Genomic DNA, 21,120 nt, shown 5'->3' on the forward strand with positions numbered 1-21,120 from the left:
GCAGGTGACTGTACCGATAAAGCCATCTTACTGTATACTGGATGCTATTCTCAGTCTCCTTTCTGGGACGTAGTCACCATGTCGACAGTCAAAAGGTCAACACCATAATGTCGAATGTCTTAATGTAGACATTGTTAAAATACTGACACCCAACATGTTGAAACAATCAAAATATCGACACATGAAATGTTGACTTAATCAAAATGTCAACAATAGAAATGTTAGGATTAGGGGTTACGGGTTACACTTAAAATTGGGTGTCAACATTATGTACCTATTGACATGTCAGTGTCGACATTTTGCAAGTCAACATATGGTGGTTGACATTCTGAACATGTTGACATTTCGTCTGTCGACATGTTGTACCTGTCAACATTAGGGTGTCTGTATAATCACTAACCAAACCTCTCTTTTCTATGTGTGTCTATAGTAGTAACTGGGATGAATTTACTAAGCGTAATTTTGCTTTGACTAGTGAATTTCCTGCTTAAACACACAGAGATGTGTGTATCCTATGCTCTTTGTGGCATCAGAGAGGTTCGGGACACAGAGGGTTAGGGGGGCCCTGCATGTTTCATTTGTACTGGGCTCTACAGTTTCTCTTGGTAGCCATGTAAGTATAACCTTAATCTGCGGTATTGCGATTATTCAGTCAGTGACGTCACTATGGGGGTGCAGGCCGCACCCGGGTATCAAACTCGGAAGGGGTGAAACCAAAATGCCGGGTCCTCCTCAGTGACAGGAGCCGGGTGCTGTAGTGTGACATTCTCCTGCAGCACTCGGCTCCTGTCATAGAGGAGGAAACGACAGTGCAGTCACTAGTCCATACTTGCCTACTTTTGAAAAAGCATTTCAGGGAGATTGTGAAAGCAGCACCTATGACCGTGGTGGTAAAGTGGGCGTGTACTGCTACATCTGAGAGGCGCATCATAAAATTGACTTGTATCCAAATGTAAATGAGCCCCAAAGCAGTTAGTAAGATCTATTTGTTGATGAAAACACACTTTTACTTTTCAGAAAATACATGTAGCCATAGGGATCATTGGCCCTCATTCAGAGCCGTACGCTCTGAGCAGAGCACACGCTCTGAATGAGGGCCGGGCTCCATTTTCATGGAGCGTCCTCCTGGACGCTCGTATAGCTGTGGGTCACCACCCACAGGCTATACGAGCGTGCTTTGTGATGGCCGCGATGGTCGAGACCATCGCGACCATCGAAATTGCGAGCCGGAGCCTGCGGTTGAGGTTTTCAACCGCAAGCTCCGGAGTGATTTTGGCTCTATCAGAGCCAAAATCACTCCCACTGACATCACTAGTGATGTCAGTGGGCCGGCTTCTGACGGGAGGCGTTCCCGTGGGAACGCCCCCGTCAGGGAGGCACGCCCCCGGCACGCCCACCAAAGGGGGCGTGCTGTCAATCAACATTGACAGCACGCCCCCTTTGATCGGACACAACGAGCGAAGGACTTTCCTTCGCTCGTCGCGTCTGGCGCATGCGCACGACGGAGCTCCCTCCGTCGTGCGCATGCTCAGTGCATAACATCGACCCACTTGCGAGCGGACAGCCGCTCTCGAGTGGGTCTGAATCAGGCCCATTGTGCCTTATACCCAATGCAGGGAAATTATACTAATCATCCCATTTGAATGTATATATCTCTGTTTTTTTTTTATATATAACAATGGGGGTAAGGTGATTCAGGGAGATTGCTAAACCTTTCAGGGAGTCAGGGAGATTGCTACTATTTCAGGGAGTCTCCCTGACAATCAGGGAGAGTTGACAAGTATGCTCTAGTCTCCGGGGGCAGTGGGGGATATAAAGTGCATCAGATGGTCACCAGACCCGGTGACGCCTCTGTATTCAGTAGCAAGCAATTACAATAAAGAGCTTTGATGTCTGGAGGGACTTTGTATACCGATCGTCTATATAAATAAAATTAATAAGAACATTTTTTACATTTTACAGTTACTTTTACAGATGAACTGTGTGAGACTATGGGGTCAATACCATTGGGTGTGAGTTAGGTCCTGCGAGCTGTTCTCGTGGTAAACTCGCACTGAGAATTTAATTTGTAATTCAATTCCAAACTCGCATTACTTTTTCAGAGGAAATTCACTTTTTTTGTGCGCAGCCCCCTGAGCAGATGAAAAGGGAGAGAAAATCTTTATTTCAAGGTTGAAATGTTGGGACAATGGGCCTGATTCAGCAAGGAACGCACGGATGCAAACGCACGCACTCGGCCGCTGCGAGAATATGCTAATGAATGCATATGCACGGCAATCGCAGAATAAGCAGACATAATACCATCCACTTCCCTTTACTTGCGCCCTCTATACCTGGCAAGACAGCGGAACCATCGGTAAGATCGAGAACCAACGGGCCCATACGCACATTAGTGGTTGACCTGACCCTCCCGCAGACATAGCGAGACTTCTGGTGTGCAACTAGACCTCAGGCTGCGTCCGTCGCAAGGGCTTAATTATGCACGCCCATGAAACACTGTCCAAATGCACGGGCACACCTGCGTTTGCCCGACCACCCCCCGTCACCACCCGCAAACGGCACTTCCTGTCAATCACTGTGCTCTAGGTCTGCGTAGCCTCTACAAACACAGTTGCAATAGCTAGTTTGTGCACACGCATTGTGATGCATACGCAGACCGATTGCGTGCGTCTGCATCCGTGCGTTCCTTGCTGAATAAGGTCCACAGTGCAGAACCTCTGGTACACCTCTCCTAATGAATAATCAGGCACTTTGAGGGGTTTAAATAGAATAATTTGGGCAACAATGACAGTTTTCAGGTGAATTTCTCTAAACATCTGAATAATGGGTTGAATTATGTGGGACAGGTTTTGTATTGATGGGAGAGTGGATTCAGGACTTGCAGATGAGAAACGTTCACCATTTTGTATAAAAACACTGAAAAAACTACTATATGTACCCTAAAATGCTGGAAAGACTTTGATTTGCTGAAAACCACTTTATTGCTATAATTTCTTGCACCATTAATTAAAACAGCAAAAATCAGCAATTTGACACCATTTAAAAGCCTCCAGTACTTTTCTTATGGCCACTAACAGCCTCATATATGGCAGGGCCGCAACTAAGGGGGGATAAGGGGGCACATGCCCCGGGTGCCAAATTGGATGGGCCGGGTGCCATATGCCCTCTGGGCCGATACAACTTTTGTGCTACAGGGCCGCTGCATGTACATGGCTGGCTGTGGGAGGGAGGATGCTCCCCAGCCTCTCTGTGACACAACTGGTGCAGCCCTGTAGCTCCACCCCGAGCTCCTCCTGTGATTATTACAGTGGGGAGTGCTGTGAGAGGTGGACATTGAAGGGGCTGCGGAGCGCTGTAACCAGACCTGTTACTGTGGCAAAATGTGTAAGGGGGAATTACTGTGGCATGTGTAAGGGGCATTACTGTGTGGCATAATGTGTAAGGGGCATTACTTACTGTGGCATAACCACACACCCTTTATGGGAGCACACGCGCAGAACTCTCTCCTTGTATATTTTTGAAGGGGGGGCGCCAAATTACTGCCTTGCCCAGGGTGACAAAAATTCTAGTTTCAGCCCTGTATATGGTCCTGCTGTCACTTTTTTGGAGTTTAGGATGGTTTTCTCACTTCTTCATGCACTTCTCCCAGGTCTCATTTTGTGGATAAGTTGCACACCCTCGCCACGATTACCACTAATTGGCATTTCTAATTGGATCTCACATTTCTCTAGTGCAGGTATTTGTGCGATGTATGCGCGTTTCATGATATAAACTCACCTTCGCAAACTCGATGCTAATTGGATGGAGCCCTATGACTAAGGCTCGTAACAGTGCCGGGTTTCCCTGTTATAATATCACTGGCCCAGCATTTCATAACCAGGTGCTGGTTGCTGCAGTTTCAGGGCGAGACCAGGCTGTTTGTCATTTGCATTTAGACTACTGCAGGAAAGATGTTTCCCATTGGATTTATAAAGTGGACACAGACAAATATGTCAGTGTTTATTATTTATTAACATTTTGTATTGAAAATGTGACTTTTGCACATATTAATAACTCCGTTAGTACACCATTCTCTCTTGTGTGCCTGAGGCCTCATTCCATTATATTGTGTAGGAGTAGAATTTATATTTATTCATAACTAACACTGGGCCTGATTCAGAGACGGGCGCAATTAGCGCTCGCTCGTCCAGAAAATAGGGGTGGCTATTCAAATGAACCGTTCGCTCTTTGCGGTCTGTTCACGCCTTTAGGTCTGAACGAGTGAACCAAACTTGCGGTCGTTTTTTTTAAAAATACGCCCCCTGGCCGCTCGCATCCTACGTCATGTCCGCTATTTATTAGATTAATCGAGTACATCGACCAGTGTATGAACTGCTCGCTATTCTTGTGGTTGGTTTTTGCTACCTCAATCTTGCGAGCAGTTCTGGCTATAAAATGACCCAGTGACGTGGTCAATGACGCTGCTGTATTAATTATGCACACCCTTAAAACGCCCGTTTTGACCTTTAAGCACGCCTGCGTTCGGATCTCCACTCCCCGTTTTCAAGCACCTTCCCGTTAACTCCCACATACGCCTCATTCTGTCACTCAAAATAGCAGGCATTCGCTATTTAGCGAACAAACTAATTTCAGCTGCACTGACTGGTTCGCGCATGCGTATAACGATCCATACGCATGCGCAGTTGGGCAAACATCGCTCGGAGCGAACGAGCGGCCGCTTACGAGCGGCTCTGAATCAGGCCCACTGTCAAACCACATCTCCATACTGTTGTTGGGCCTAACTATACACATTCCTACACTCAAAGTAAAAATGCTGTTGTGTTTTGACGTATTTGGAAATATGTGCGACTCATCATGCACATTGTTGTGACAGAATGTTTCTACATATGTTTGAGGTGCAAAAATGCATTGGCTATTTTTTGCTTTTTAACTCATGCATTTTTTTTTTCTGAATTCGCAGCTGCATTATTATGCAAATACTAGTTTCAGTCTTCCCTTTGTGTACTACTGTGCAACGGATAGTGCAAGTCCTGAAACGCCCACTTTCAATGTCCTTGTATGGCGCAAATCTGCCAGTGGACTCAAGAACTCCACCATAGGCGCACCATCATCGACACTTATGATACCCTATGGCTGGTGCAGTGACTCCTTCTGAACTATCTCTAATCATGGCCTCTATGGCTGCTGCTCTGAGTTTGAGAATACAATCCCGTGAAACTCCCAAAGTACGCCCATGAGACCGCCTTTATTTTGCGTTCACTTCAAGCCGCCTCTCATCTCCCAGTAACACCCATGGCTTTCTTCCGCCAGCTCATACGGAAGCAATCTGGTCAGGGCCGCCATCAGGGGGGGACTGCCGGGACTGGGGTCCCGGGCCCGGACACTCGGGGGGCCCGCCCGTCCGCTCCTACCCCTTGCCGCAGTACAAGCCCAGGTAAGTCCTCCCGCTCCGCCCCTAACACAGCCACGGCTGTACAGTCACTCTGGGGGCCTGCCTGCTCCTAACTCTGATGCTGCATAAGCCATGGCAGCAGCCAGACACTCTGGAGGCCCTGCCCGCTACTAGTACCGCTGCCAGCCAGCCCGCGCAGCACACCCGTTACCATTATTAACTGGGTCATAGCAGGAATTGCCGCTGCGCCGCCGAGCAAGACCATAGAGCTCGGCAGCGCAGCAGGAGTTCCTGCTGTGACAGTTTCTCCTACCTAAAGGATTGCTGGGAGCGCGACGCTGACCTCGTGACGTCACGTCGCGCTCCCTGCCAAAGAGAGGACCCGCCGGACCAGCTAACAGAGTATCATGCAAAAGGTAAGACAAGGGGGCGGAAAGGGGGACATAGGCTGGAAAGACAAGGGGGTAGAAAGGGGGACATAGGCTGGAAAGACAAGGGGGTGGAAAGGGGGACATAGGCTGGAAAGCCAAGGGGGTGGAAAGGGGGACATAGGCTGGAAAGACAAGGGGGTGGAAAGGGGGACATAGGCTGGAAAGACAAGGGGGTGGAAAGGGGGACATAGGCTGGAAAGACAAGGGGGTGGAAAGGGGGACATAGGCTGGAAAGACAAGGGGGTGGAAAGGGGGTCATAGGTTGGAAAGACAAGGGGGTGGAAAGGAGGACATAGGCTGGAAAGACAAGGGGGTGGAAAGGGGGACATAGTCTGGAAGGGGGGGGCTGTCTATTTTGGTAGTCCCGGGCACCATGATTTCTGATGGCAGCCCTGGATCTGGTACACAACAGTGTTCTCTGAGCACACTCAGTGGTACGCATGCGCCATAGGTATTTCTAGAAGTTTTCTCGCATGCACAGTAGCAAATAATGCTCCTACTGCGCAAATATCGCCTTTGCGTCCACCTCTGAATCAGGCCCTAAGAACCATAGATTTTACCATACTAAACAATATAATTTCCACTACAACCATCGCAAAAAAAATAACAAAAATGCAAAGTTTTAACATAAAATTTAAAAATCTTTATTTTCCTATGAATATATTATTACTTTACTGGAAAATAAATAAACATGTACAAAAGAACGGTAATACACATTACTGCACGGGTCACATTTAACTGAAAGTCTACTGATTGGGAGTGGTAGCTTTCAGGGAGTAGTACATTTATGTTAACAATTAACACTACAAAGAAACAAAAATAAAATAAAAAAACCTATCGCCCAGCATAAAGGAACAATTTAACTCAATATCTATTATATAGAAAGCCACTTTCCAAGGTTTAATTTTACTTTCAGAGCATCTTGATTTCTTAAAAAAATTACTAATATTACATTTATTTTTTTCTTGTTTTACTTTTCTTTGCTCAGAAAACCTGGCTATCGCAAACATGTGATGTCAAATAATAAAGTGATTTAATAGAGTGTAAATACTGAAAATAAAGCAAGTAATCAATGCTTAAATACAATGATCAATAAAGAGTAGTCCATAGGGATAGTCAATACTACATGATTAATCAGGAGTCTTAAGTCTATCTGTGTAAAATAGACACATTTTGCTCATTTACATTTTAGCATATGAACACCAAAAGTACGTACACATTTGCATATAGTTGCATATAGTTGACCTGTGTTCCTTATACTTGCTGGTCAGCTGTGATCAACATTGACATTTTCATTTTTTTACTTAGATGCTAAAGGCCCCCATACACGGTACGATATATGTGGGGGACCGCACAATTGCCGGCAGTGACAGCACGATCCGTCTGCCGACGGATCCGCAGTTGCCCTACACGTTGCATCGCACCGTGTATGGGCACCTTGACTGGTATTGGCAAGTAATTTTGACTAACATGCTGTTATTTGATTTCAAATATTCTAATTGCTGGAAAAACTGCATCTTATTGGCACTTCCCTACAATCAAATCTTACAATTCAACAGTTTTAGGCCATGTGGAATACTGTAAAGAAGCCCTTTGCAGAGGAGCCAGAGATGTACCAATATGTCTGAAATCTGCTACATAATAAATATAGTTACTAATAACCCACCATTGATGCTGCCAAATCAATAACTTACACAAATAGGATCACTGGGTAAGTTTAAGCATTTCTCTTTCACAACATTGTAATATTGGGCCTTTTGAAAGAGTAATAACAGTTATTTAGCTTCAATTAATCTACCTTCAATTATCGAACCTATACATTAAAGATTAGAAACATATTACACAGGAACATATACAAATATATTACACAAGAACACATACAAACATATTATATGAAAACACAAAAAAACTATTATACAGAAACACCTAATACCCATGGTGGCCGCGGAGTCTGGGGCTGTGCTTTATAGCAATAGGAGGTGTAATGTGCGGTATTTAAGTTTAAACACTGAACATTACATCTCCTCCTCTGTGTGGTGCAGAGGCTGTGCAGCCTAGTGCTATAAAGCACAGCCCCTGACCATCCGCGATAACCGCCCTCCGCTCAATCAGGTAAGAGAGGGCCCAGAGGGGAAAGGGATGAGAGAAGGGGAGGGGAGAGAGGAAGGGGTGGGGAGAGAGGAAGGGGTGGGTGAAGCGCTGAAACGATTTTATGTTGCCTCCCCCAACAAAAAAAACATTCCTATGTCCCTGACAGGAACATAGAAACATAATACACAGAAACAAAGGATGTAGTCAAGATCCTGACGCCAGAATGCAGACGGTTCCAATACCGAAAGCAGCATCCCGACAGTCAAAATTCTGACAGATCCCGACAGTAAGTATTAGGTTTGGGTAATAGAGGGAGGGTTAGGATGGCTGCAGGAGAGGAGGGTTAGGACGGTATGGTTAGGGTTAGGCTGCTGGAGGGGCAAATTAGGGTTAGGCTGTAGGAAGGGTGGGTTAGGGTTAGAATACTCTGTATTGTGACCGTCGGCATCCTGACAGATCGAGAACCAGTACCCTGCCCGGACACACACAACCAAATGACACAGCAACAAAAAAGAAGTTTGAAAAAGACACTTTTGTACATCTCTTGCCTATACTGTAAATGTATATCCATTTGTCAATTTATATACTCTGAACATATGTCAACATTACCAAGCAGTACAATTCTAGATAAATTTGGAAATCAATAGTTTTCATGAGATACACGTACTATACTTATATAAAACAGTATACCAAATCATTTACAGGTATAAACTTTTACAACAAATCCAGGTTGAGGTATTCTTGCTTGCAATAAAGAAAAATAGAGCTAAATAAATAATTTATAGAACTGTACATTTTCTTATGTGCTGATCCATCTAACTATCAAGCTATCTATTCATATCTGCTATATAGATAGATCTATCAATATAGATACATTTACCTCCTTCATTTAAATATTCTATATTCTAAAAATATATTATTGTTGAACCATTTCATTATGTACATTGTCACATTAACAAGTAAACATACAGTTTCATCCCTTCTATCTTTAATGAGTAACTGTAAACAGGTCAGTATAAACAATTTTATCTTCATTTCTCATAGTTGTTTGCCACCTTTTAATCGTTCATGTGCTCCTTCTGTTGGTTTTCGTTAAAATAATTTGTAATATTTGATAAGATTCAGCCATTCACCCCGCATGCCAGATCACTTCCGGGGACACTGAGGACTGTTAGGGTCGGATTCAATTCCGGACACCTCTATGTCTGTCTGCACACTGCTGCTTATTACTATAAGGAATCTTTGCTGATATTTCCTTGCACTCCTCTATGGGGTGCAAGAATAAATAAGCGTGGATACAATGCTATGGAGTGCCTTCACCGCCATTCTGGTTTGGGTGGAAAATGACTCTGATCACTGACACATAGGCCCCATTTTCCAGCCACACTTACCAATATACTTGTTAAGGATCCCAATGATGATAATAAGCTAAAATCACTGGGATCTGCTAATGTTGTTCTTTAGGGGCCACACACATGATGACTATTGCACGTATCACCTGTAATATGTATGGCCAATGTAATGAATATGAAAAACTGCTGTGAGATATGTTTGTGAGATAACAGCTTTGGCTGAGTAGAAATGTATATATCTACTGTAGTATATGTCTAGGCCCATTAGTTTAATGAGGCACCATAGGTTAAATGGACACTTTGTTTTTATATACATCTGCAGGTGGTTGTGGATTATACCTTCATATCACTTTATTGGTTTGTACATGCTGTCTTGGAAATATTTAGTAAATACACTATTTGTTTATTTTCATTCTAACTAGCTTCTGTCATTTGTAGCCATATCTTTTTGGCATAATTCCTAATGCTTCCCATCCACTAGCAGACTTGTCCCTGAAAGATGAAAGAGCAAAAGATCTTCACAAATCGTTCATCAATTCCTGATGATCGTTATCCTTCATGTGCATGAACGAATTGTGAACGATTGCACAAAATGACCAAAGACCATAGACCAACGATTTTCAAAGCAGTTGTTAATAAAAGTGGGCTGAAATATGTATTTAAGTCTATATACGTTGGTTGTTGGTCGTTCTGGCTTTGAAAACGTGCACCGATGCTTTGAATGATGGAACGATAACGATGTCCAATAACGACTAATTGACGGGCAAAACAGGACGATGCAATCGACCGGTGGGATTACGCATCGCTGGTCGTTTAGACCATTTTACTGCACGATTTGCGGACGATTTCCCATCGAGCGAAGGATAAAGACGGTCGTTATCGCTCATTCGCTAGGTTTAATCACCTAGTGGATGGGCAGCTTTACAGTAAAATGCTACAGAGTAAGCTTATATAAATGCATATTATTAGTAATAATAGTTATTTTGTTGCCTCAGATACAACATTCTACTATGCTCTCTGCACTGTATCCATTTGTATTCAGAAAGCAAATCTGAAAAATAGTCTAATGGAGCATACGCACGGTCAGATTTGTCAGATGACCGATTTTACCAAAGTTTTGAACGATTTGAACGATTGAACGATTTTTGACAGCATTAAAATGAATGGAATCGTCCAAGTCTGACTGCAAACACATCAGATGTCAGATATCGTTATCTGACAAACGGGAACGCGCATCGTTCATCGTCCATCGTTCAGGCATGTCAGATATGTCAGATTTTCCTTCAGATATGAACGACTGAACGATTTTTAAATCGTTATCGTTCAGATCTGAAGGAAAAATCTGACCGCGTGTATGCACCATAAGTAGTATGGAAAGTACAGATATAAAGCAATGTATTTAGTAAAAAGTGCAATAGGTGATGCACTGTACAGCCCAATAAATGATTCTATTGGTGGGAAGCTGGAGCTGCAGCTAGCTGAATGAATGGAAATAAACAAATTGCCTTGATATGGGAGGAGACAGAGGTGGTGCGTAGAGATCAGGTACAGTTTTTAGTATTAGTCACATTGATATTTCCTTATACAATATACAGAAAATGTGATAATCATTGTTATGTTCTTTTCCAATCATTTTTTAAGCATTAAACCTAAATGGAAAAAAAAGATATAATCAATAATCCGTAATCAATAATCAGGTAAACATGAGCAAGGTTCTTTGCGTGTAAATCCAACAGTAATCATTGCAGTGTTTTCTTTCAAAATCTGCTGTGTTCACTCATATTTATACAGCTGAATAGATCAAACCCATTTTCTGATAAGATTAATATACTTCTAAATATTAATTTATCTTATAAATGCTTCAAAATGATTCTGAATCCTAACCTGTACACACCCATTGGATCATCTGCGTGAACATTTTTTTTCTCTTAGGTTACTCAGGGTAGCCGGTGTTTTCATGCTACTGAAGCTGCGTCGGTAGACGCAGATACTGGCCTTGTCATAGAAAACGGGGCAGACGCCCCAGTTTTTTGAAGTGGACAGCATCCCTCAAACTGTTTTCCTGAAACTGCAACCAGAGCTGCAGCTGCATAGCAGCACATGTGCACTGCAGCTCCAGCACATGCATACTACTCTGAATCTGGCGCGAGCATAATAATAAAATTCCTTTATTCTGATTGCATTTTTAATTATGGCGATGATGGCAATAATAATTTCATTGCTAACAGGTCAGTTTAGTTTTCAGCTGGTGTTCGTTACAGGGAATATGGGACTGTATTTCACTGAAATGTGGCGACATTCAGTGAGTAACTTCTGAATACCTTTACACTAAAAGGCTAATTCCACTTTTAAAGAGTAATCCCTCCTACGTCATATTTGGTTGCCTTTATGCTATGATGTGGGTTACCTAAAGGAATAAAGATATCTTTTGGAGCTTTTTGTTGCCAATGTAATTAACTCTCCAAGTGCCAGCACTGTTACTATACCACAGCAGCAATAATTTCCTATGCCTCTCCTCCTCATGAGGCTATAAGGGAAAGAAACTCTTAACAGTCAGGCTGGGCTGTGTGCAAATCTATTTTAAATCTCATTTATTTAAATCCATTTTTTTTTCAAACTGAAATGATCTGTGTGTGTGTGTGTGTATAGTACTTTAATGAGCAACACGTATATTGATATTTAAAGCATTGGAGTGCAGCAAGTGGCCACCTGAAGTAAATCCTTAAAAGTCTTGCAAAAAAACATCGGGCAATTATACATTTATATTACTACTGATTTACAAACTCGAAAAGGCCATGTACAGCCTGGAATTAAAATACACCCATGTAAAATGATGCAGTAGATTTGTAGAGGTGGTGTAATTAATGGCTCGATCATTATAAATGTAAAACCATTGAAAAAACCCACATCAAACAACAGTTTTCCCTTAAAATAGGGTTGGAATTTAAAATATCCCTCATTCATTTATACCATAAATACTTTACATTCTATCCAGACACTAACACTTTTCAAGATTCACAGGATTTGTCTTTACCATATCACTTTTGTCAAATACAACTTTAGTGGAAAAATATATAGCAATCAAACCAAAAGCGCAAGCTAAAGCTACATATGCAGTGACTGTATGTGTCATTTGTACAATGAAACCCAAGACTAAGGAGGGGACCACTTGTGAAAGCAGACAGGCACTGTCAAGGATGGCCATATCCAGGCAGATCCCATTGCTTGGGATGGTAGGCTCTCCCATAACGACAGACCCATCACAAGAAGGACCAAGACACAGAGATGGGGAATGTGAGGAGAACAGTGGGACACCATTGCTGTTTGGTATCTCTTTGATGAATCCAGGCTTCCGCTCTTTTTCCTGTATTTCCTCTTCAGCCATGTCCTTATATTTTGGGAGAAATACCTGTTAAATAGGTAAACATATTAATTCTTTCTATTTAGTTATGCATTGTCTATTTTATAACTTACTTTATCCTTACTTCTATATAGAAAGGAAATGTGGTATGTTTGTTGCTCAATAACGGGCAAACCTTTGAAACGATTGACTTGACAATTCCCAAAGGAATAATTTACAGGCTGAGTTAGAACATAGGCTGTGTGTTTTTCCATACCTCCCACTCACATTCACGTTTTTTAAGTACTGGCGTACCAACTCCAACGTGCATGCATTGCAAAGAACTCGCGAAGCAGAGCACATAGGGCCTTCACGTACGACTCAGAATAGGTCACTTGAAATGTAATGAACATTTCAATGTACACATACAATTAAAGATATACAGGGCCAAATGTAATAGAGTTAGAGTTTAGAAAATGTGAGACTTTTTTCACACTTTTTAAACTTGGCCAATGTAATAGAGTCCGAGAACCTGCAAACTCGCATGTTTTCAGATTCCAAAAATCTCACGACTTAAACTCTCATCCAGATGTTTTCCCAGTTTGAAAATCCAACTTGTAATATTGTGATAATTTACTGCTAAACTCTCACATTTTATAAACTCTCACCCTAGTACATTTGGCCCATAGTATACATACCAAATAAGTTACGTCCCAATGACTAATGCCATCCCAAAAAAATTAGCACAATCAAATTGATACAGTTAGTTTTTATCAGAGAGATACTAAAGTCAAGTAAAAGTTCCAGAGAGATACTAAGCTCTAGTAAAAAATATATACAAATACACAGGTTTCAGGCATTATGCTGCACAGCAGTAAGCAAGTCTGAAATTGCTTAGCACAGAATTTCAGAATCATATATCCGCATACAAAATCCTCTATCAATCTAATGACGTTTGGTCTTGGACTTGCCCACGCAACACCGGGTACTACAGCTAGTATATTATAAATCCTCTGTCATTTTTGTAGCTAAAGGATGTATTAAACAGAATAAATATGTCATAAATAAAGAAGAAAATGTATCCAAATGCTAAATGCAAAGAGAAAACTTCTGCTCACTTCCAGACAGGTTCCTCCTAAGTCACACATTCACTGTCCCGAAAGTCACTGTGTATTCCATATAAAATCTGCTTGAGGTTCAATATATGAGACACTTACAGAACAGAAGGTATATTTTCTGTACTCCATGATGAAGTCCATCCAAGGAAAGCAGGATAAGAGAAAAGAATTGCCAATGAGAAACAGGCAGGGAGATAGAATAAGAAACAAGAACATTCAACAAGAGAATAAATAGAGGTATACCTCATAAACAGGCATGCCGGACGCTGTGCTAGCCCTGGATTAAGGGCCTGATTCAGACCCACTCGTGAGCGGCTGTCCGCTCGCAAGTGGGTCGATGTTATGCACTGAGCATGCGCACGACGGAGGGAGCTCCGTCGTGCGCATGCGCCAGACGCGACGAGCGAAGGAAAGTCCTTCGCTCGTTGTGTCCGATCAAAGGGGGCGTGCTGTCAATGTTGATTGACAGCACGCCCCCTTTGGTGGGCGTGCCGGAGGCGTGCCTCCCTGACGGGGGTGTTCCCACGGGAACGCCTCCCGTCAGAAGCCGGCCCACTGACATCACTAGTGATGTCAGTGGGAGTGATTTTGGCTCTGATAGAGCCAAAATCACTCCGGAGCTTGCGGTTGAAAACCTCATCCGCAGGCTCCGGCTCGCAATTTCGATGGTCGCGATGGTCTCGACCATCGCGGCCATCACAAAGCATGCTCGTATAGCCTATGGGTGGTGACCCACAGCTATACGAGCGTCCAGGAGGACGCTCCATGAAAATGGAGCCCGGCCCTCATTCAGAGCGTGCGCTCTGCTCAGAGCGTACGGCTCTGAATGAGGGCCTAAGTACCAACTACTATCCACCTATAATGTATCATTTACAAACTAGCCAAATTCTAAGGTTTCCATTGCATGTTATTTCTCATGAATGTTACATGAAAAGACAGTATAGTTCATATTCAATCGCCTTTCACCCCCATTAGTTTATTTGTTTGGGGCTAAAATGTTTACTTTAAGAATTTTTAATGGATAATTAAAAAAGACAAACATTGGACCCTGCTGATTGTACATTCTTTCTCAAAGTTGGAAAACTTCCATAGATAACAGATGGAAAAATCCATTAGTACACATGGTTAGTAAAAGGAACGTTTAAATATGTCATATGCAATTAAACATAACTGAACTGTGTAATGATTTTAATTAGAATCTAAAGTACAATTTTCTTTTAGTTAATCACTTATTCCTATGTAGTATGTTATCATAATTGAGTGCAGTAGTTTTACAGTTGTGATCAATACAATCTATCTACAGAGAGCAGAAGAAAGAATGGAGAAAACCCCACTATATAATTACACTGGTATAGATGTAAAGTTATTATTATATTTTACAGCCTCTTGGTGTCACTGCTTCCATTGCTATAGATATATAAGGTATTGGCCTGCAGCCATAAGCTTTCTATAGATAATTATTTAAAATATTTATCAATTTACACAGTAAATAGCCTACTTTAGTTACAGTGAATTTATCCTTTTCAGTTAATGTGGTATTACCTGAATGGTATAGGGCTAGGCACATATATATTGGCACAATTGTTGAGGGGTGTGTGGTATGTAAAATTCAGAAATCATCCATGCCTCAGAGCAGTGTGCTACATTATGTCAGGTTCATAGATGAGAATCACTGGGCATCAGCAGCTGTAGTGCTTTACATGAAGCTGATATGGAGCACGGAGTTTGGGTCAGCAGTAAGAGTTGAGAGTAAGGATTTACAGGCAGCAACATTTCATTGCTATATATCAAATACCACTAATCATCTTAAATCTCACACGTCTTTACTTCTTAGTAATCCCAAGTAATTAGACTCATTGTTATTTAGGTTGGCACTGCCATTTTGGTTGGTATGGTATGGACTTTTGCCCGATTTCATGAGAAATGACAGTCTCTCCAAATTTATGGCCTCAATTTGGGCTTATACAATTTGGGGGCATGACCTAGCTTAACTCAAACTTTCAGTGCAAGAATAAAGCTGTCTAGAATTTGGTGCTACTTGCTAAAGCCGGCAGTATTTTCCCTGTATGCAAAAACAAAAATAATAATATCGGGCCCCTTGCATTGCTCCATGGCTTGTCCAGGTGTAAATCTGCACCCTGTAGCTGTATTAACCCCTAACTCTAAATGACTGCCCCATTCTCCTTCATTATCTATCAGGTATATAATATGCTGGAGAGGGAATAAATAAAACTCTTATGTAGGCATCTTACAGACAAAGATTTCAGATCATTAGTTGGTACTTTAGTAGGAATAACTTTGTTGTTTTTACCGAAAAGGTCTACGCTATAATAATAATTTATTTCACTATAAAGTTTTTAAGATATTTGTTAATATGACTTTGAAATGTTTTTGTGAACTCAACAGCTTGTGAACTTACCTGCCGGTTATGGTGATAAAGTGAGGTGAGAGTGTATGGCAGGATCTGCAGCACGGAGAATGGGATGCCTGTCATGGCGGCTGATGCTGTTATCATAATAACATTACTGGAAAAGCACATGATAATTGCAGCAATAGGGAGGCAGGAGACACCAGTCAGGTACACATATCGGGTTCCAAATAGCCTTACCAGGTGGCCCATACAGGACGAAATTACTATTGATGTCACAGACTGAAGGAAAAGGCCAAAACTTCCCATCCTGACTCCTATGTGCAAAATTTGCAAAGAAAAGAAAATTGAGTTGATTACAAGGAAGCATGGAAAAGGACATGGGGGTAATTTAGCTCAAAAACTTCATGGCATTTTTAAGAAGCATAGGCAGTTGTCAGAGGGGGAAACACTTATTAAACAAAGATATAGCAAAGTACTATTTGTGGCTTGTAAAATATTGCTACTGACCTTCATCATATCGAAGTCTCGCCTCCGTCCCTGGCTCTGCTACTGGCACACCATGATATATTCCTTCTCCAACAAAATCAGTGTAAAAGAGTGTAATTGTCATAAGACCCATCCAGGAGCATAGCTGGGCCACAAATAGACGAGATAGAGCTGCAGGAACCCTGCATATAAACGTCCTGAATCGTGACGCCAAGGTACACACACTTCGCAGTGCTAGGGCCATTCGCAAAACCCTGTGTGGCACAGTCCAAAGTTGGCACGTTCTTAGCCAAGCCCAGCCCATACCTGTGTGCTCTAAAGACATGTCTGACTGTCCAGCATTTATCCTGACCTCTTCAGAAATGAAGAATGTGGCAAAGACACATCCAGTAAATATAATAAGTAGAAGTACGAAGAGACACTGTTCTTGCCCACCTAGCTGCTGTGCCAGCCAGCTACCTCTCCAGTCGATAGAAGGCAGTAAGTATCCAACACATGCACCTATTCCAACAGTCAAGGCATACGCTGAGAACGCTTTTCTGCAGGCCTCTCCTTCCGGGAAAAGGTCAGAGAGCAAAGCTTCCACAGGAGTAAAACACACTTGTCCACAGGAGTCTAAAAGCCCAATACCCAGCACAAGGAAGACCACCTCCATGCCATCACGATGAGCTGTTAAACTGGCTAAACGGGTGGCATAATGGATGATAATGAGGCTCAATATCACTCCAAAACATAAAAGCCAGATGAAGGGTCGCCGACGACCATATCTGCTGCTCCAACGGTCACTGGCAGATCCAATTACATGCACGACTAAGAGACCAAGAATAGGGCCAATAGCTAGAGCAGAAAGAAGTAAAGTAAATTTCATTAAACCAACCACAAAATAAGGACAATGCATTTCAAAGTAAAAGTATCTTTATATAAAAGACTTACTAATATTATTTACAAGTACACTGTATATTTAAATGTCTCAGGAATTACTGCAATGTATGTACTTATTTCAGAAGTGGGGAGTGTTGATGGGCTTTTACCTGTTTATGTGTTTATCAATCGGGATGCCCCTGCCTACAGGAGGCTGAATGATTTCTGCTTATTGTTGCAATAAGCCAGCAATATACACTTTTGCTGTTAAGACATAAGTACTGCTGATTCACAAAGTGTTGATTAGTTATATACAGCTGTGTCCTTGCACAACTTTGCTACAGTGGCGCCAAACAGCCTCTCTTGGCGCACCAGGTTACGTGAGACTCTGCTGGCAAAAATACGTCTAAGTCGCAATGTGATGTGATTAGGACACACCAGGAGACTGTGCTGATTAATTTGACATGCAACACTTGTATATTTGTGTGCGACTAAGCCTCTGAATCTGTATACAAATTGCTATGATGCAGCGGACGCAGCTTTTTTCCACGCCAAGTTCCGCTGTGCTCCGTATACAGACTCAGGTGCACACAGATATACAAGTGTTTCATATGAAATTATTCAGTTCAGTCTCCTGGTGCGTCCTAGTTTGCATTGCGACAAAAATGCTTTTTCGTTAAAAAAGACGCCCAACACTCGCAGGGTTGCACAAGACCTGGCGCCAGGCATCTTGTGCTGTATGGCGTATTGAGGCTAGATGTATGAGGACACATTTGTATGGTAAGATGTTATCTAGTAGGAATATTGAGATCAACAGTATATCTTATATTTTTCAAAACTATGTATGTAAAGTAAACTTCTACTGATTAACCATTTAAAATATATTCAATAATTTGTGTCAGTGCAGTTTTATCAATAGATGGTGCTAAAGAATATTTTTTATCGCTGGGGTTATCTCCACACTATCTGGGATAGCTGAGCGTGTTTGAAGTTAGTTTCTGCAGAAATACACGTGCATTATCTGTTTAGTTGACTAGTTTATGTGTAGTGGGATTAAAACCTCAATTTTGGGAAGAATGTTCCACTAATGTGGAAAGAAAAGGATTAAAAATAGTCTAAAACTATAAACAATTAAATACAAATATTTAAAAACTATTAACCATTGAAAAATGCTTTATTCAAATAATAAAACATTTGTTTTTCAAACATTTCTTCTGTTATCGCCAACCTTGGATTGAGATAAGAGTACAAGTATTGTTAAGTAAACTTCCCGAAAGCCAGCTAACCTCAATGACTGCAGGTGGTAACAATTTAATTTATAGGGTGAAGAAGAAAAGAAGTCTTCTCGCAGTAGGTATTTTTGCCATTTCATAATTATCTCCGATAATAGATTTATTACATAATTTTCACAAGATGGAAATATAATTTTAGAATCTTCTCAAACAACAGTTAAGATATAGCTAATACCAGTCTGACGGCCATGTTTCTGAGCACTAACATTAGGATTCTTAAACATGGGGCTGTGCATCATTCTAAAGGCCGGTACACACTAGACGATGTCTAGTGTGTACCGATCTTGTTAGCGACAGAATGGGGAATTGGGGCAATACTTTGCAGATGAATGGGTCCCATCAGGCTTTTTTTTTTTTAATCAACCTGAATAATAATGTTGACGGGTCAGACTAAATGACATGATAGATCTACAGGCAAAAAGAGACCTCCAGGTAATTTGGCCTCACACCTCATCATTCATTGTAATAATCTGACAAGCAGGCCCAGGGTAGGAACACGATGATCTGATCACCATCTTAACACCATGTGGCATGGAGGAGAGAAAGCGCATTGGACATTGGGGGAGATGTATCAAACCTTCTAAAGGGGACAAGTTGCCCACAGCAATAAAATAGATTCTAGCTTTTATTTATCTAGTACATGCTTTAAAATGACAGGTAGAATCTAATTGGTTGCTATACACAACTTTTTTACTTGTAAAAAATTACAAGTACCAGCGTAAATATCTGTAACATCGGCGCACATCGATCAGCCATGCAGCACTTGTGGCAGGTATGACCTCCCTCAAATACAGCAGCTCTCCAGACACGCAGAGAGCTCTCATGCTGTGTAAGAGAACGCAAAGGCTAATTTATGCATGTCCATGTACCAGCGTTTAAACAGTAAGACGCACCTGCATTTATCTAACTACCTCCCCCCCCCGTTACCTTCGCTAAACGCTCTACCTGTCACTCACTTTGTGAATGGGTTCTCTGTGCGTGTAGAATCGCAAGACAATCGCAGTACGTGCGCAGTGCGACTGTGATGCATGTGCGATAGCAAAAAAAAAAAGAATCACTTCTTCTGTGTAAATCGCCATTGCATAAATCTCTGAATCAGGCCAATGGTAATCCCTGCTCATTTGTATCTGCCATTATTCTTATACTACACAGACTATATGTTCTGTGCACAAACATTAACCAAGTCATGCTATACATATGTTATTGAGGAATCTGCAACCTAAATGGGCTACATATCCAATCCCAATAAAGAAAGCCATGAACGCAGGACTTGTAACCTTTCATCGCTCTATTAATCTGAATATTGCAGAAGTGAAATTGAATCACACGGTGAACAAGTACTAGTACAACAACATTGTCTGATTTTCTGTTCTAGATCTTATAATGAATGAAATGCATCTTTGTTTGCTCTTTGCGTTTACACTGGAATAATAACTTAAAATAAACACTTTTATTTCATAGCAACTGAATTTCGCAAATAACACTCTATTGATTCATTCATAGCACTTAATAAATTATACAGTACTCAGAGTGCATGACTATAACTGCTGAAAAACCTCTCTGGAAGGAATATAGGTCATGCTTACCCTTCAGCACATATCAACACATAAATACTTTGTTTGTCACCAACTCTCGCTGCAGAAGGGTAACATATTCATCATGATTTATATGTCTAGAGAAAAATGCCTGGTATGGGAACATTAAATGCAAAACAATATTTTGCCTGAAACAAAAAGTCACACTGGCATTACTAAACTATCCCATTACCACTTTTCTTTGGTTTGTTTCTTCAAGCTGCTAACATTTTTATTCTGTAGAGTTTGACAGTGTTATGTGACTACCATGGCAACCACAGTCACATAGTACATTATGAAGTGAGCACTTTCTGATGCGGGATGCAGTCATAATACCGACCGCGGGGATTCCGGCGCTCAGAATCCTGACACCTGTCAGAATCTTGGTGCCAGCATCCTGACAGCTGACATCCCAAAGGTAAGTAGCGGGGTTAGGCACGAAGGGGGGAATTTGAGAGCTTTGTGTCTGCATGTGTATCACTAGCAGCCATCTTTTCTGCCATTCAGATACATTTTCAACAGGAGATAATGATCAGATCTAACAGCATTAGTTTAAACCACACAGAGGTTTATTTAAGCAGATGATGAGGCCTGCAATTATTAACCATACTATCCATGGCGCCTTTGGTTGCATCCATTTGTTCTTGATAATGATCAGATGCATGCTTAAAAGGTACTTGATATTTAATAAAAAAAAATCTATGTAGGATTGTTTCCTTAAATTTATCTAGATTGATGAGAAATATTAAAGGATCTTACTGTACTCAACCAAATATTCCAAGTATAAGGGGCCGCAAGTATAGGATACACAC

At 41.6% G+C, this 21,120-nt stretch overlaps 1 protein-coding gene across 1 annotated transcript in view; it reads right to left on the reverse strand.

The window, feature by feature from the left end:
- Positions 1–6,481: 6,481 nt before the first annotated feature.
- The window catches only part of SLC45A3 (solute carrier family 45 member 3), an 81,917-nt gene continuing 67,278 nt past the window's right edge, over positions 6,482–21,120 (reverse strand). The window contains exons 4-6 of the mRNA XM_088479622.1: positions 16,603–17,418; positions 16,144–16,409; positions 6,482–12,675 (exon numbers count right to left, since the gene is read on the reverse strand). Coding sequence (XP_088335748.1) covers positions 12,265–12,675; positions 16,144–16,409; positions 16,603–17,418 — 1,493 coding nt within the window. The 3' untranslated portion in view covers positions 6,482–12,264. The remainder of the gene's footprint in view (positions 12,676–16,143; positions 16,410–16,602; positions 17,419–21,120) is intronic.

Source organism: Taudactylus pleione, unplaced genomic scaffold, assembly GCF_031769625.1.
Source record: "Taudactylus pleione unplaced genomic scaffold, aTauple2 ptg000242l, whole genome shotgun sequence".
Lineage (NCBI taxonomy): Eukaryota > Metazoa > Chordata > Amphibia > Anura > Myobatrachidae > Taudactylus > Taudactylus pleione.